At 43.6% G+C, this 18023-nt stretch overlaps 1 protein-coding gene across 6 annotated transcripts in view; it reads left to right on the forward strand.

Annotated features, from left to right (window-relative positions):
* LOC138753335 (inositol-tetrakisphosphate 1-kinase-like) overlaps positions 1 to 18023 on the forward strand; it is a 262270-nt gene that overhangs the window by 216449 nt on the left and 27798 nt on the right. For all 6 annotated transcript variants that reach the window (XM_069916215.1, XM_069916218.1, XM_069916216.1 and 3 more), the window contains 2 exons: positions 7335 to 7433; positions 9413 to 9453. In XM_069916215.1, the coding sequence (XP_069772316.1) occupies positions 7335 to 7433; positions 9413 to 9453 (140 nt within the window). The remainder of the gene's footprint in view (positions 1 to 7334; positions 7434 to 9412; positions 9454 to 18023) is intronic.

Raw genomic sequence — 18023 nt, forward strand, 5'->3', positions numbered from 1 at the left:
GAAAAATGACGTGGCTGTTGCCTGCCAGGGTGGACCCAAGTTCCAGTAGCCTTTCACTTCAATTCTCTATCCCACCCCCACTCTAACCTGTTTCTTTGTGACTTCCTACACTGTTCCACCAAATATCATTTTAAGCTTGATTTACACCACCTTCTCTTCTATCGAGTTGCAGCTTTTGGGACTCGATAATGAATTCACCTGATTCAAATAACTTGCTTTTCCTGGTTGTATCAGAATAGGTATGAGGTAGGGATAGCTCGGCACAACATTATAGACCGAAGAGCCTTTATTGTACTGTAATGTTCAATAAGGAATTTCTACTGTTACGAGATTCATCTGTGATATTAACTTGCTTTTTGATTCCACAACCACTCCATGTTCTGCTGGCAATTCTAGCATTCTACTCTTGATTTTAGCCACCACTTGGACTAACATTTCATACATACTATGATTTCTCCTTCTCTTTCTCTCAAAACACCATATCTCTTGGGCAAACTTGCCTTTACCCTATCAGAATATTTACTTTGTTCTTTTCATCTTTCTGCTCCTTCTCTGCAACTTGAAACCAACTCCTTTATTTCCTTATTCAGTTCTGACAATGTCCCGAAATATTAACCATTTGTTTTCCCCCGTCCTGCTGCGTTTTCCCAGTTTTATCTGTTTTAAACATTTTAAGTGAATGTACTTGAGGCAATTTGGAGCTCTACCCCTAGATTTATAATTTGTACTGGAGAACTTTACCATGGAGAATGAAAGGTGGGAGGAATCCGGAGGAAATACACGTAGTCACAAATGAAAGTGCAAACTCCACACAGACAGCACCACACATCGGGCTTGAACCCATGTCACTGGAGTTGTGAGGAGCAGCTCCATCGGTTGTGTTCTAGGTACTGTCCCAAATGGTGGGGGGGGGGGGGGGTGGTGTCTCTGATTATCACCCTTTCCAAACTAATCACTGCTCTCCCCCTAATCCTTATTTGAATTAGTTTAAATCTACACCCTCTAGTTGTTGACTTTGTAAATTTCCTTTCTAAGGAAAATAATCCATTTGATTCACACCAAATGTAAATAACCTTCCATTAACTCAACTCTCAATCTAGATTCTAATCAGTAACAAGACACCAGTCAGCCCCATCTTTCAATTATGTTTTTTGGGCAACCCCTCCTCCACTTATTCCTGAGGTGATCCCGACCAACTCTTCAAAGCTTGCGTCTGTCCACCAGACAGATATCTGTGCTCACTCACACTGGTCAAAAGAGTACCAGCAGCATTTTCTTCATCTGGACAATCTTGGTCTCCACCCTATTATAGACCTTTACTCCCTTTTCTCTTGACCCCTCCCCCTCCACACCCTTAAACCGGTTTCCTTGCACTTCTCATTTCTGACAAAAGATCATCAACCTGCCACATGGCCTGACAATGAATTTGAACTTTCCCTCCATAAATGCCGCCTGGCTTTTTGATGTTCTCCACCATTTCCCATATAATTTTTCACATTTCCAGCATTTGCAGAGTCTCGTGTTTCCAAATTCGTTTGTATTCACCAGTTTATTTTGGATGTAGATGCTTGCTGAATTGAGTGTTCACTCGGAGGTGAACAAGCTCAAGGACTCTGGCTTGAAATCAGAATTCATTGTCACAAAATTTGCGGTTTTGAAGCAACATAACAGTGTAAATATTACTATAAAATTATATTTGAAAATTAATTGGCGCAGAGAAAGTAAGGTCATGTCTGTGGTTCATTGCTTCCTATAGATGCGGTGTGAACTGTTGAGTTTCTTCACTCTTCTGACTTCAAATTCTTTTTCATGGCTTGTTTAAAATTATTAAGCATGTTTAGATAGTTTGATAGTTGAACTATTTTGGTATTGTAAATCTTTATTTGAATCTCAAGGGCTACTTGCTGATTGTTTTATGCTGGTTGAGGATTAGTGACAAGCTGCTAGAAGAACGGAAATTTGGGGCAATAGGGTGATACCGATTATGGGAAGCTAATGGCTTTCAACCCTGGCAGCACTGCCTCTGCCTGTGGCTTTAGTGTTCACTGGAGGGGTGCACACAAGAAACAGACTGGGTTGGATCCTCCTGAACCCAAACTTGCTGCTCACAGTTCCAACCCATCAGACTTCCCAAACATTCTTTCTCTGGGGGGAACAGCCTGACTGCATTCGACAGCTTGTGGCTGTCATCAACCTTTATTTTCAAAGTGGCAGGCAGCACTGTAAATGTATGGGTCAGTGGAACACTATTAGTGGAGCTGTTCCTGCAATCTGTAGGAGGCCTCTGTTTGGAAGTGCCTGAGGCCATGGACAGATGTGTTGGTGCCTGCAAATTGGAGGGACAACACCTTGTATTCCATCTTAGCAGTCTCCAACCAGACAGCAATTACATCGACCTCCAATTTCTGCTAATCCTTCCCAGTGTCTCCCTCCTTCCCTATCCCTCTGTCTCCTTCCCTCCAGCTCCCCTTCCCTTCGTTCTCCTATCAGAGGCCTACCCCTTTTTAGCCCTCTCCCCCACCACCATCACCTCAACTTTATTCTTTCTCTTCTACCCTGCCACCTGTTGCCACCTCTTTCCTTTCCTCACTCTTATCCTCTCTTCTCCCACCCCCCACAACCTTTTTCTTCAGGTGCCTGTTGAAAGGCTCAGGCCTGAAACGTTGGTTATCTTTCACTTCCTCTGCAATGTTGCATGACAGGCTGAGTTTCTCCAGCACAATTTGACTTCATGGTCTTCATAAAGTTTTGATCCGAATCCTTCAAGCTACAGTTCAAATTATTCTCGATGCTGAAAGCATATTTCAAGCTGGTACTGCTGTTAGAAAGAATTCTCATTGAAACAACCCAGTAAATTCACTTTGAAAATCTCAAAGGCTTAACCCAGTTCACTAATCTCACCCGTTAATTTATAATGCCATTGATATGTGCCATCAGCTCTGCAATTAATTCTGATCAGCTCCTGGAAGGGAGGCAACTAGTTCTGGCAAAAGTCTTGTGAAATATTCTGCATTCTGAAGGCTTTTAGATAATTTCTTTAATGTTCATATCTCTGTCTTCTTGTTGGTTAATCAACCCATGGAACTAATGTTTCACTTCTGAAATCCTTTAGTTTTATTTCATTTTAAGCCTTATTGAATAAGAAACTTTCTGCACTCCATCATATTTATGACACACACATCTAGCTATCGTGCCCAGAAATAAAGTGTTGCCATTGCTCAACTACTGTATGATAATCTGAAGCAACAAGTTAACAAGTTCTTAATGAGAAAGTGAGTGAGCTTATTGTTACTGGTAGACATTTCACATTTGATAATTTGATACATGCTTTTCTATTGTCATGGGGGAAATAGTTTGTGTGAACCCCCATTTGGAGACAGAACATCACTGCAGAGGAAGGGTGAAGTGGAAAGTTGGAAATCGGAAGCCTTTGAAAAGGCAAACCACAAATGGACAGACTTCAATCAGGGTCTAGCAGCCAACGGGGATTGAATAATCTGATTTAAGTTGTGATTTGGAAATAAGGCCATCACACTTCTTATTATTTTGCCTAGTCCTGCCGACTTGCACCCAGTCCATGGCCCTCCAAACCCCTCCCATTCATGTACCTGTCCAAATTTTTCTTAAATATTAAAATTGAGCCCGCATTCATCACTTCAGCTGGAAGCTTGTTCCACACTCCCACCACTCTCTGCGTGAAGAAATTCCCCCGAATGTACCATCTAAACTTTTCCCCTTTCGCCCTTAATCCATATATCTCACCTGACCTCAATTGAAAAAGCCTAGTTGCATTTACTCTATACCCCTCATAATTTTGTAAACCTCTATCAAATCTCTCCTTACACTCCAGGGAATGAAGTCCTAACCTGTTTAATTTTTCCCTGTAACTCAGTTCCTGAAGTCCCGGCAACACCCTAGTAAATCTTCTTTGCACTCTTTCAATCATATTAATATCTTTCCTGTAGTTAGGTGACCAAAACTGCACACAATACTCCAAATTTGGCCTCACCAATGTTTGATACAATTTCAATTATAAAAGGCTCCATATAATCTTCTGGCATTTCAGTTCCTTTGCCAAGTTCCTTTTCAGTGTGCTGATGTTTATGTAGGACTTGCATTTGTGCAGTAAATCTCTATGGAGATGGATTCTGAAACACTAAATTCGGAAATTGTATTATGGTTAAGGGCAGCCTTCAATCAAACTGCGAGACTGTGTGGACAACTTACTGGCATTGCTCAGGCATTGCTCACAATTATTTATTTTTACACTGACAGTGTTACACTTGAAGTGCAATTTTTCACTCAATGGGTGTTTTAAAATCTGTCCAATGAAATTGTTAAGATATTGATACAAAAGAAAAATTGTAACAGATCGGTCTTAGCCTTGAAGTCTGTTTGCTTGGAGCAACCAATAATGAAATATCAGAAAACGTTTTATCAGCTTAAAGCCACTTTTGTCTTTTGTTATAGGAAGTCAAGGGACTGGTGTGGAGAGAAAATGGGAATCTCTACTCTTGTTGACGGTTGTCTTTTTCCAAGCTCATGCAGGATGGTGGAGTCTTCAGCATCACTTAAGAGCAGGAGAGGATGAAATGACTCCCCGTAAAGTGTATAAGAAAGGCCTTTCATCCCATTAGAACTGGATTTTTACTGGGCCAATCACAAACCCACAGCCCTGTTCTTCGTCCACTGGCCTGTTCCTTCTGCTTGTTCAGACGTTTCATCTGTTCCTACTTATTCTTGAAAGATCAGTTGATCCATGGCTTGCCCTTTACCCCCACAATGTCACAAGTGCTAGAACTTGCCAAACTCCGGCTCAGTGGAAATGGCTCCATTTCCCCCCCCCCCCCCCCCGTCGCTGAGTGACACTTGTAAATGGTGTCAGTTTCTGCATTTCTCTCTTGATGACTCCCACCTCTTTCCCACTTTAATCCCTCTCAACCCCCACACTCCCTCTTGATGGATGGTCCAACTTTCTTCACAACATCTTTAATTTCTAAAAAAAACTTAGACCTGCAGCACAGTAACAGGCCAATTCAACCCCACGTGTCTGTGCCGCGCAATTGACCCTACGTTATCCTACGGCCTGGTAGGTGGGAGAAAACCGAAGCCTTCGGGGTGGGGGGGGATGAACCCATACAGACGTGAGGATAACGTACAAACTCCTTACCGACAGCGCAAGATTCGAACCCGTTGTGCCAACAATGCTGTCCGTATATTGCTGAAATAAAATGTTGAGGCCTGCAGCCAGTGGCTGAGAAATAGTGTTTGCCTCATTGTTGCTTGCATATAGATTTTTAGTGAATGTAGCCAAAAATAGGGCGGAGTCTGGTAAACAGGTGAATCAATATTGTGAAGCAAAAATAAAAACTGTTGGAGGAGCTCAACAGGTCAGGCAGTATCTGTGGAGACAAAGATTATCCCTTTGTCTACACAGATGCTACCTGATTCACTGAATCTCTCCAGCAGTTTGTTCTCTGCTTCACAGTACAGTATCTAAAACCAAAGGGCATAGATTTAAGGTGAAAAGGGAAAGATTTAAAAGGGACCTGAGGGGCAACTTCATGCAAAGGGTTGTGGGGAAATGGAACAAGCTGGAAGAGAAAGTGGTAGAGACATGGACAATTGTAACATCCAAGAGACATTTCGACAGCTGCATGGATAGGAATGGATTAGAGGGATATGGGCTGAGCACAGGTAAACGGGACTAGCTTGGTTGGCATTGAAAAATGGGCTGAAGGGTCTGTTTCCATGCCCAAAGTAGATCTCCTGATGTGGGGTAAAAGCACACGGGTTACAGAATTGATGGCGAATGGTGGTTTGAACAGTTGCTCAGTTTCAGTGACCAGGCAAATAATCAGGACAGAGATAACATGGAGGGCTGAACTTAGTGATCTCTAGGTTTACCTTATCTGTGCCCTTCATAATTCTAGAAACCTGAAATTTTTATACAATCTGTGACACTTCATCACCTCTTCTATTTTTGAAGTATTATTTTACTTTAAAAAAATAAATAAGTAATCTCTTTGCATATCCTTGACTTTTTTAATTTCTGCTTTTTCCCTCATTCATTTGGATTCAGTGTCTTGGTACTGTGACAGAGTATTTAGAGGTGGTTTGGGAGGAATTGTTAGAGCAGCTTGCACACACACATTTTAAAACAGAATTTTTGCAGGACTTTTGCAGTACTTTTTGCAGAAAGCAACAAAGTAGCAATGGCAGCGGTGTGCCTGGGAGAGCATGTGATCTTTGCAGGCAAGAGCCAGAACAGTTTTGCTCTCAGGGAGGGAGGGAGAAGGAAGGAGTCACAGAAATCAGTTCCAGATGGACAAGCGGGCAAACTTTGGAAGGCTGCCTGGTCAAAGGAGAAGACTGGCAGTCTGAAAGGTGACCTGAAAGAAAGTGGATCATCTGGAGAACCCTGAAGGGGGAAAGTTTCGACAGCAAGGCTGATTTAGAAGGAATCAGATGCGGATGTCCTGGAAAAGGAATCTCTGAAAAACCAGCAAGAACCCTCCTGAGTGGTAACCATTTGCCTGTTAAGCACCAAAGCCTGGTGAACTCTGTTAATGCTAACTTCTGTGCACAGTACAAGAATTGTCTGCAATCAATGAGATTGGACTGTGATCCAAAGAACTTTTCTAATCTTAAATATTCATTAATCACACCTGTGCTTAGTTTTAGAGGGGGGGATTAAGTGGATTAGGTAGGTTAAGTAATAAGTTAGAGTTTAATTCTGTTTTCTTGTTCAAATATAATTAACAAGCACTTTTGGTTAAATAACCCCGTGTTGTGGTGCATATATTGCTGCTGGTTTTCGGAGTCCGTAACAAGTGCAGCACAGTGCCTGGTTTCAAGTGTGGCTGTTGGCTTGGGTCCCAGTGTTTAATGGCCTTCAGAGGTAAAATCTCAAGCTGAATTTCTTCTGCCAGAGACCTTCCGAGCAAGACCTTGTGCACAGGTCCTCTGTACTCATTCATATTACCATAATCGCATGTGCTGAAATGACGTGAAAGACAAATCACAGAATGTTTATCAAGCGTAATTAAGAAAGAAATTGTTATTACCATAAGTTTTCTAAACAACTGTGTACTTATTGGGGACTGAAAGCTGTTTTGGAGGCACTGTTCTCTTCAACGAGAGAGAATTGGTCAGCATCACCTTCGCTACACTATTGCATACGAGGTGTGGCCTTTCTGCGGCTTTCCTTCCCCAAGCGCTGACTTCTTTGCTATCTGGGAGAACTGTTTCACTGAAGTGCATGCACTGTCATCCTTGGCTCCATGCAGGTTAGCTAATTCTTGGTAAAACAGTGAATTCTCCTCCTCTTCCAGATGACCGCATTTGTTCACCTCCATTTATGGAACTCGCCAGTCAGTGTGGTGAAGACACAATAGCAGAGCTGAAGAAGCACAGGCTGACATTTCCATTCAGTAAGTTCACGCAAAGCAAGCCAAAAGCCTGCAGACTGGCATGCCATGTAGTAATCAAACATCAATACTTTAAATTAAATTTTTACATTTGGACCTACAGCACTATAACAGGCCAATTTGGCCCTGCGAGTCAGTGCCGCCCAATTTACACCACACTAACCTACACCCCGGTACGTTTTTGAAGGGTGGGAGGAAACTGGCGCCCCTGGAGAAAACCAATGCAGACATGGGGTGAACGTACAAACTCCTTGCAGACAACGCTGGATTTGAACCAGGTCCGGTCCTGATCACTGGCACTGTAAAGGCGTTGCGCTCACCACTACACCAACCATGCCGCCCTCGAGTTCTGAAACTGACCCTGCTGTTTGTAATATATTGCTTGTGACTGGTTGTATGTAGGGGGAGCATGAATTATGACTTTATACTGAACAATTCTGCCTCTCAAACTTTATTGCCTAGCATCCAAAATGGTTGGTGAGCCATTCGGTCAGACTTTTCTCATCAGGGACATTTTATTGGCGGAGTCTGTCTTACATCATTGTGCTTACTCTTCAAGGTGTTGAAACACCCCATAACCTCCCGCCAACCGTTCCATTCTTTAGAAATTGCCTCCCTTCCAAAGTGTTGCACCTGTGATGAGAACAAATTTTGGAATGTTATACTTACTGGCTTCTTGTGTTTTTTGCTGCCCCACTTGTAATTCCAATCTCTCCTCAGCACAGAGGTGTTTGTTTCGTTGATTCCTGAAAGGATAGGGCAGAGAGCTGTATCCAGACCCTGCCATAGCTGCACTCCAACAAGATCCTGTGCACTGACTTGCGTAATTTGAAATATTTACGTTGTTAAAAATAACAAATGCTCATCTTCCTTGCCCCCTTGCTGCCTGCCCTCTGACAATTCTAGGTGCTTTCAAACTCCTTTGTAAAATAGGTAGTGCCCCAGCTTGAAAGGGTCTGACCTGGTTACTCCTGTGATGTTAGAACTTAGGCACTGGTGTCACAGAGAAACCCTGGCTGAGGTGTCTGCTGTGACTGAGGCGGGGGAGAGAAGGGTTGCTTCCAGGGCCTGGGGTGGAGAAGTTGGGGGGAGGTGAAAGGTCGATGTCACAGAGGGGGAGAGGTGTAGTTGCCACGAGAGGAGAGGGGCCGACTGCCGAGGGGGAGGAGAGGAGAGGGGTCGGCTGCCGAGGGGGAGGAGAGGAGAGAGGTCAGTTGCCGAGGGGGAGGAGAGGAGAGGGGTCGGCTGCCACGGGGGAGAGAGAGGAGAGGGGTCGGCTGCCGCGGGGGAGGAGAGGAGAGGGTTCGGCTAGAGTGGGGTTGGGGGGGGGAATGTGATTGATGGTGGGAGGGAGACTGACAGCTGGTGGGGGAATGGGGGAGACTAGTTTGCGAGACGCTTCACTTATCATGCCGTCGCGGGGGTGGGATTCCCCTTAAATTACCGGGTTGGCATTTACTGGGTCTATCACCCCTCAGCTTAAGAGGTGCTGGAGGAACCTTTGACCGACTAATTGTATCTAGGTCCCAGGAGGGCTCCCCGGGTGCTGCAGCTTAAAAGCACCTACTGTGAAACTGTCACAATTCCCTTTCACTGTAGTGCATTGTGTCAACCTTTCTCTTGGCATTTTTGGTGCTGATTGTAACTTGGCCAGCACAGAGCTGTGCTACTCTCTCAGTGAAGCAACCCTGATGTTTAGGAAAGCTTGAGAAAGCAGGAGTCTCTCGGATGACTGCGAGGTTGGATCCCCTCACGTTCATTCCTGCACTTACCCCTCTCAATCACAACTCTGCGTTGCCTTGCAATTGACATTTCCCCTTGGCTAAGAAACCCTGGACTATTATTTGATGATTGGTTCTGTGTACTGCTATTATTTTGGGATGGACCACTCCATGTTTACTGGAGGATGAAAGTGGGGAACATTGTCAGGGGGTTTGTGAGATCAGTGCAAGAGTTTTAATTACTTTTTTTTCTCTTTCTAGTTTGCAAAACTAGAGTGGCACACGGCACCAACTCTCACGAGGTGAGTCACACTTTGGTGGGCTACAGTGAGAAGGTTCACTGGGAAGTGAGATATGAACAAGTTTGGCAGTTCTGAGAAGCAAAGTGTCTAAAGACAAGTTGATTACAGCAAAGATCTTTATTTGCCAGTGAGGGAAATTCGCCACGGGGTCACACACCAGCGCAGCTCACACAGACGCATAGGCGGACAGATGCATAGACAGACACACACACAGACACAGTTGCATCAGACATGACTAACAAATGGCACTCACCTCTAATCACAAACAATTAAATATAGTGAAAAGGCATAACAAACGATCTGGTGCAGATACAGCACCCTGATTGGTTAGGAAACTTATTTAGTGTAATTCTTGTGACGCAGCCACAAGAGTGATTGTAAGCATGCACCACAATAATCTCCCAACCCTTTACCAGTGCACGTCTTGCAAATGACTCCCCAACATCACCCATGGCTCACAACCTGGAATGGAGCTTGAGTTTGTTCTAAGGGGTAAAGAGATCCAGCTGCTCCTCGTGTTGGGCTTGAGACTGCAGTCACCAGTGGGGTTGGCTCAGATATGCCCAAAACAGGGCAGGCAATTAAGGGTACCAGTGGCGGGGTGTATACTCTTTCAAAGCAACCAATGGCAAGGTGTGTTTTCACCTGTGGGTGGGCTTGACTAGGTTCCCACCAGATGGACCACGTGACCCTCCATGCTACAGGAGGAGATCCGCATTCAGTGAATACTTCATTTTAAAACTGAAAGTTGCCAAGTATATTTATAGGAGCCTCATGTTTTCCTCTTACAGGAATGAGTAGAGTTTGTTTCTTCTAGTCCAGTGTTAAATGAGTAATTAACCCAATTACCATTGGTAAATAACCTAATGTTATCAATTAGGCAAGGGAAATTTAGACTGAGAGTGAATGCATCTGTGTACCAGTGGGTTTTGAGATGCTTACTGAATCTTTTCCTTGTCCATTTTGATCATTGGATCGCAAAGCTATCATTTAATGCAAGGCTTACCACATGATAAGCCTGTTTGAGTTTCTCTGCAGCAAACCATCAAATATACAATGCAATTGGGGATTTTGAGAGACAGGAAATGTGCACTTGGATTAGGGTAGTCAGCATGGAATTTGTGTGTAAAATTGTGTCTCATGAAATTGGTCATGTTTTTTTAAAAAGAGGTGACCAAGATTGATGAGGGCAGGATGATAAATGCCATCTCCATGGACTTTAGCAAGGCTTTTGACATGGTAAGGTAGACCAAAAAGTGAGATCACATGGGATTCAGGGAGAGCGAGCCAATTGGACTTTAAAATTGTCTGGATAGAGAGAGTAAGAGAATAGGAGTGTTGGGTTGTGTTTTTTGCGATCGGAGGCCTATAAACAGTGGTGTATGTCAGGGATCTGTGCTGGGTCCCCTGCTGTTTGTCAGGTATATTGGCAATGTTGATGAGAATGCAGGTGATGTGAATGGTAAGTTTGCAGAAGATACCAAATTTGGGTGGTGATATATAATGAGATAGTTTGTCTAAAGTTACATCGGGATGCAGTTCAACTGGGAAAGTTGAACTTGGGGTGGGGTGGGGGGAAATCAAATGAACTTTTGTGATGGAAAGCAGGGGTGCATCAACGGAAAGTAGCACCTAATGCAGGGGTGGCCAACCTCTTGTGAGAGCGGGCCTTGTGGGCCAACATGTTGTATTTGGATTTGACCTTTGAATAAGTTGAGAGCAAATGGGAGGATGGATTCAGCGCAGAAGAAAGATGTATGTATTCTTTGTACCTGGCAACACCCCCTGTCCAGCGCTGCCAACCCCCTCCTCATCCAGTGGCACCAACCCCCACCCCATTCAGGGCCAGGATTCCATGCCTGCGGGTTGATGAGAGATCAAGTGTTCCATGATGAGATCGATGGTCTAAAATGTTTGGGGACCCCTTTGTCTGGTATTGATGGTATTCAGTGACCGATGGGCTGTACACAGTGATATTTTTCTGGGGTCAGTGCTCAGCTCAGTTTTGATAAGTCACACAATGATTAGATTCGAATAATAAATTCTCATGATACATTAAGAAGCTTTTCTGTAACAATTTGACATTGTGCTTATCAGTAGGCTGGGTCTAGGTTTGGTCATTCATATCAATATTTCCTGTTTTGATGTATACTGGCTTGTGACGCCTGTGGTCCTGTGAAGCTGATATATTGGAGTTCAATAAAAGCAATGGTGCTGGGATTCATTGTGTAACTAAAGGTCAGCGGCTCGTGTGTGGCAGACGAGAGAGTATTATAAGTGGAGAGAATTATCATCAGAAAATTCCCTGGAGAAAGGAGACTCCTGGTTAGATTCCATTATGATGACGTCACTGCCAATAAAGATAACGAATCAGAATTTCTTTCTTTGGCTTGGCTTCGCGGACGAAGATTTATGGAGGGGGGTAAAAGTCCACGTCAGCTGCAGGCTCGATTGTGGCTGACAAGTCCGATGCGGGACAGGCAGACACGGTTCCAGCGGTTGCAGGGGAAAATTGGTGGGTTGGGGTTGGGTGTTGGGTTTTTCCTCCTTTGTCTTTTGTCAGTGAGGTGGGCTCTGCGGTCTTCTTCAAAGGAGGTTGCTGCCCGCCGAACTGTAGAGGCGCCAAGATGCACGGTTTGAGGCGAGATCAGCCCACTGCCGGTGGTCAATGGGGCAGGCACCAAGAGATTTCTTTAGGCGGTCCTTGTACCTCTTCTTTGGTGCACCTCTGTCACGGTGGCCAGTGGAGAGCTCGCCATATAACACGATCTTGGGAAGGCGATGGTCCTCCATTCTGGAGACGTGACCCACCCAGCGCGGCTGGATCTTCAGCAGCGTGGACTCGATGCTGTCGGCCTCTGCCATCTCGAGTACTTCGATGTTGGGGATGAAGTCGCTCCAATGAATTTTGAGGATGGAGCAGAGACAACGCTGGTGGAAGCGTTCTAGGAGCCGTAGGTGATGCCGGTAGAGGACCCATGATTCGGAGCCGAACAGGAGTGTGGGTATGACAACGGCTCTGTATACGCTAATCTTTGTGAGGTATTTCAGTTGATTGTTTTTCCAGACTCTTTTGTGTAGTCTTCCAAAGGCGCTATTTGCCTTGGAGAGTCTGTTGTCTATCTCGTTGTCGATCTTTGCATCTGATGAAATGGTGCAGCCGAGATAGGTAAACTGGTTGACTGTTTTGAGTTTTGCGTGCCCGATGGAGATGTGGGGGGGCTGGTAGTCATGGTGGGGAGCTGGCTGATGGAGGACCTCAGTTTTCTTCAGGCTGACTTCCAGGCCAAACATTTTGGCAGTTTCCGCAAAACAGGACGAATCAGAATTTATTGTCATGACATTTGTTGCTTTGCGGCAGCGTCACAGTGCAAACATTCCTGTAAACCACATTTCAAAATAAATAAAATAGAGCAAGAAAAAGAAAATGACCAAGTGGGCCTGTGGTTCATTGTTCATTCAGGAATCTGATGGTGGAGGGGAAGAAACTGTCCTTGTGCTGCTGAGTGGTCATCTTCAGACTCCTATACCTCCTTCCTGATGGTAGCAGAGTAAAGAAGAGTATGTCTTGGGTGCTGAGGGTCCTTGAGGATAGAGGCTGCTTTCTTGTAGATGCCCTTGATGTAGTGAAGAATGGTGCCCGTGGTGTCTCAGGTTGAGTTAACAACCCTCTGGAGTTTTTTTTTTTGTCCTGAGTGTTGGCATCTCCATACGAGGCAGTGAAGTGACCAGTCAGAATGCTCTCCGCAGTACACCTGCCGAAGTTTTCGAGTGTCTTTGATGACATTACCGAATCTCCTCAAATTCCTCTCAAAGTAGAGCCGCTGGCAAGCTTCATATTGCATCAACATGGAGTTTCCAGGGATAGATCCTTCAAACTCCCAGGAGTTTGAAGTCCTTGACCTTCTCCATTGCTGAGTCCTCAATGAGGGCTGGTTCGTGTTCTCCTGAAGTCCACAACAGCACCAAGTCTGAGCCCGTGGCTTCAACTCAGATATGGGTGTGCAAGTTTTCTTCAACCAAAGGTACCTCTGGGCATCCTTGTCTTGGCTAGAATGATCGTCTCTGGCTGTCCTTGTCCAGCATGGACTTGTGGCCAAAGGATGACCAGGTTCACGTGTGTGTGGCAGCAGATGGAAATTGTCCAGCATTAATACAGGGAGCTTCCCATCTCTCTTGTGAGAATGTAGAAGTTCTATTGACGAAGGTGCCAGTAAATGGATATATATCAAACCAATTTAAATTAAGCAGGTCAACTCGGCAGGAATGTCTACTATCTCCCTCTTTTAGCTATAGAACCATTGACAGAACTGATAAGGACAGAAAATAAAACACGAGGGATAAAAATAAAAGAGAAGGAATATAAAATCAGGTCTATTTGAAGATGACGTCATAGTATACTTAACAGAACCAGAATTATCAATAAAAGAATTACATAAGATATTGAAGGAATATGGAGAAGTATCGAGGTACAAGATCAGCGCAAATAAAAGTGAAGCGATGCCAATGAATAATGCAGATTTCACAAAGTTTAAGAAAGAATCACCATTTAAATGGCAAACACAAGCAATCCGTTACCTAGGTATTCATCTAGATAATAATCTAGGCCACCTATACAAATTAACTTATCAGTCATTAATGAAGAAATTACAAGACGACTTAGAACATTGGAAAGATTTACCACTAACACTGATAGGAAGTGTAAATTGCATTAAAATGAATATCTTCTCAAGGATACAATACCTATTTCAATTGTTACCAATTCACCTAACAGATAAATTCTTCAATGAGCTAAAGAAAATAATAAGGAAATTCTTATGGAAAGGGGGAAAACCAAGGATAGCGCTAGATAAATTAACAGAATGGTACAAACAAGGGGGCTTACAGCTACCAAACTTTAAGAATTATTATAGAGCAGCACAATTAAGATACCTATCAGATTTTTATCAAACAAGGGAAAAACCAGATTGGACCAGATTAGAGCTAGATAAAATAGGGGAGAAAGTACCTGAACATATACTATATAAGTGGGATGAAAAGCTGGTGCAACATGGGAATTCACCAGTAGTACACCATCTGCTCAACATTTGGAAGAAGATTATTATTATCTTTTGAAAAAATGAAGTGCAAATATGGTATAACTCACAGTACAATGTTCGCATACCTCCAACTGAAAACCTACTTGAAGTACAAATTGGAAAGCAGGCTGAGGTTACTAGAAGGAAGCAATTTTGAATATGTGATTACAGACGCAATGATAATTAAAAGATTTATAATAAACCTATACATCAAACTGCAAGAGAAAGAGAACGAAAAAACAAGCTGTAAACCCAAACAAAAATGGAAACAAGATCTAAACATAAAGATAAAGAATGAAATATGGGAAAATCTATGCTCCAGAACTATGAGAAATACAATAAACACGAGATTACGCATGATACAATATAATTGGTTACACAGGCTATACACCATGCCCCAAAAGTTAAATAAATGGAACCCATCAGTATCAGACAGATGTTTTTGCTGAAAGAAGGAAACGGGACAACAGTACATGCAATTTGGGCATGTGAGAAAGTGGAAAAGTTTTGGGAAGATCTAAACCAGGTATTAAATAAAATCACAAAAAGCAACATACCAAAAAATCCAAATATCTTTCTGCTAAGTAATATAAGAAGTAAAGAACTTGGACTCGATTTGGATGGAGCACAAAAAAGATTTATTATGATAGCCTTAAGCTGTAGCAAAAAAATGTATTATGTCAACCTGGAAATTAGAAGATAGCCTGAGAATACAGCAATGGTACATGGAAATGAATAAATGTATTCTATTGGAAAAAATAACATGTAATTTAATAAATAACATCACAGTATTCGAACAAATTTGGGAACCGTACATGGAACACAACAGAGAAGTCCTACCGTGGACCTCCACCACCTAAAATGACAGAAGGAGAAGACGACGAAATGAACTGACCCAGTATGTAAAAGTAGATGACACAAATTTCTTGTTTATTTTCATTGTGTGAGGACATTGTTTAATGGATTTAATGTATCAAATATGTTGAACGTTGAGTGGGTGAGGGGGGGGGGGGAAGGGGAGAAAATGACACTGTGTATATTCAAGAGGGAAATATTTGTGTGTATTTTGGTCAGTATGATTCATAGTGTGAAAAATAAAAAATTTAAAAAAGAGAATGTAGCACAATAGTGCCAAGTGACCAATGCATTTTAGTGCATGCAGTTGTTGTGTAGATGATAAGGCTCTTCCTCTTCTTTCTTTGGCTTGGCTTCGCGGACGAAGATTTATGGAGGGGGTAAAAGTCCACGTCAGCTGCAGGCTCGTTTGTGGCTGACAAGTCCGATGCGGGACAGGCAGACACGGTTGCAGCGGCTGCAGGGGAAAATTGGTTGGTTGGGGTTGGGTGTTGGGTTTTTCCTCCTTTGCCTTTTGTCAGTGAGGTGGGCTCTGCGGTCTTCTTCAAAGGAGGTTGCTGCCCGCCAAACTGTGAGGCGCAAAGATGCACGGTTTGAGGCAATATCAGCCCACTGGCGGTGGTCAATGTGGCAGGCACCAAGAGATTTCTTTAGGCAGTCCTTGTATCTTTTCTTTGGTGCACCTCTGTCACAGTGGCCAGTGGAGAGCTCGCCATATAACAGGATCTTGGGAAGGCGATGGTCCTCCATTCTGGAGACGTGACCCACCCAGCGCAGCTGGATCTTCAGCAGCGTGGACTCGATGCTGTCGACCTCTGCCACCTCGAGTACTTCGACGTTAGGGATGAAAGCGCTCCAATGGATGTTGAGGATGGAGCGGAGACAACGCTGGTGGAAGCGTTCTAGGAGCCGTAGGTGCTTTTACAAAGGCCATAATGTTTGACTGAAGTGCAGATACTTTTAGAATAATGTTTTTGCTGTTGTTTGCACCCCTCTGTGAACTCTCAGAGAACCAAACGGTCAGTCCAGAGCCCTATCAGGACACGAGGAGTCCTTTTGGAGCAGGCGTCACACAGGAGATGACTAAGCCCAAGTTGGTTGTTTCAAGGCCATAATAGTAGGTTTTAAAATATGAGGCAAAGCAAGATGTTCTGTTAACTTGGCACACCCACTCATATACATCACTCAGAGGACTGTTTGCTTAACTCGTGCTCAGTGGAATTCTGCCGTTACTAAGCAGCAGCAGATTAGTGCAGCCTCTGCTTCTGAATGATTTCACAAGGAGTTATCCAAACATCAGCCTCTTTCCCTGTTACACTGCTGTGTAGACCTAATGACTTGCATTGCAATGTACTGTTTGTGGGAAACAGGCCTTGTACTTATTTTATCATTATCTTAGATTTGTTTCTTTTGGTTAATGGTGGGGGTTTTTTTTAGTCCAATTCTTATAATCCTTAATTTCTTTCCAAAGGACGCTCCTCTCCAGCAAACTGCTGACTAAGTGAAAGTTTTGTAGAATTCTGCTGCTTCACTGAACACTGTTGGCAGCCAGTACAGTTGCTTCTGAAGTAAAACAGAAAAGTCTGCAGACACAGTGATTGGAGTAAAAACACAACGCTGGAGAAACTCAGCAGGTCAAACAGCAAACATAAAGATACGCGACCAATGTTTCGAGCTTGAGCCCTTTGTCAAGGGCCAAAGTGCTCCTCCCACACAATCCCCCCTTCCATTTTATTTAGGCACCACCCTTGTTTGCTGATGTGCCCTCCCTCCCTTATCTACCTATTACCTCATGTCTGTGGGACTGTGCTCCTCCATCCCCATCCTCCCATCCCTCTCTCTCTTCCCCCCACCCCCCCCCCCACCCCCACCATTCAGGTGCCAGCCTACATCTTCCTCATGGCTTGATGAAGAGCTCAAACCCGAAATGTCAGTTATGTATCTTTATCTTTACTACATAAAGTGCACTGTTTGATCTGCTGAGTTCTCTTCACTGTGCTGTTGCTTTTGAAGGCTACTTTTCTCTGGATCAATGGAGGCTGGAAGTTCTTTTTATAGCCTTAGAATCTCCTGTCCTTTGATTGGGAGGAATTGCTCAAATCTCGTCTTTAAACGCCAGCTGCAAAACCCTTATACAAATTCAAAACTTGATGTAATGCAAACAGAACAATAAAACTTCATGCCAGGGATAGGTCTCAACCACGCAGAATTTACACACACTGATTTGGCTTCAAGAATGCTGCATCTGACTTTTGCAGTGTGTGTACATACACTGTGTGTAAGTTCCGTTAGCATGACAGGGGTGACCTTGCTTATGGTGGTAAATTTTAATGTCGATTGAGCAGGTGTTTCTAATTTAACTGTCATTTCATTTTGTTGAGACAGAAAGCTCACGCATATTTTGACGTAAGAAACCAAAATTTGCGAAATGCCTAAAAAAAATGCCCAAATTGAGCAAAAAGTAAAAATCTTGTAATTTTATGTTACATATTTTTCTGAAATATTCTTGAAACATGGGAGGAACTACAGCCCACCAAGTCTAGGCCAACTCCCAGTGCAATCTCATTTGTCCCATTCTCCATTTAGTCCCCCCCCCCATGTTGTTTTCTCTCCCACGCATCTATCAACTCCACACTC

This window comes from Narcine bancroftii, chromosome 2 (assembly GCF_036971445.1).
Source record: "Narcine bancroftii isolate sNarBan1 chromosome 2, sNarBan1.hap1, whole genome shotgun sequence".
Taxonomy (NCBI): Eukaryota; Metazoa; Chordata; class Chondrichthyes; order Torpediniformes; family Narcinidae; genus Narcine; species Narcine bancroftii.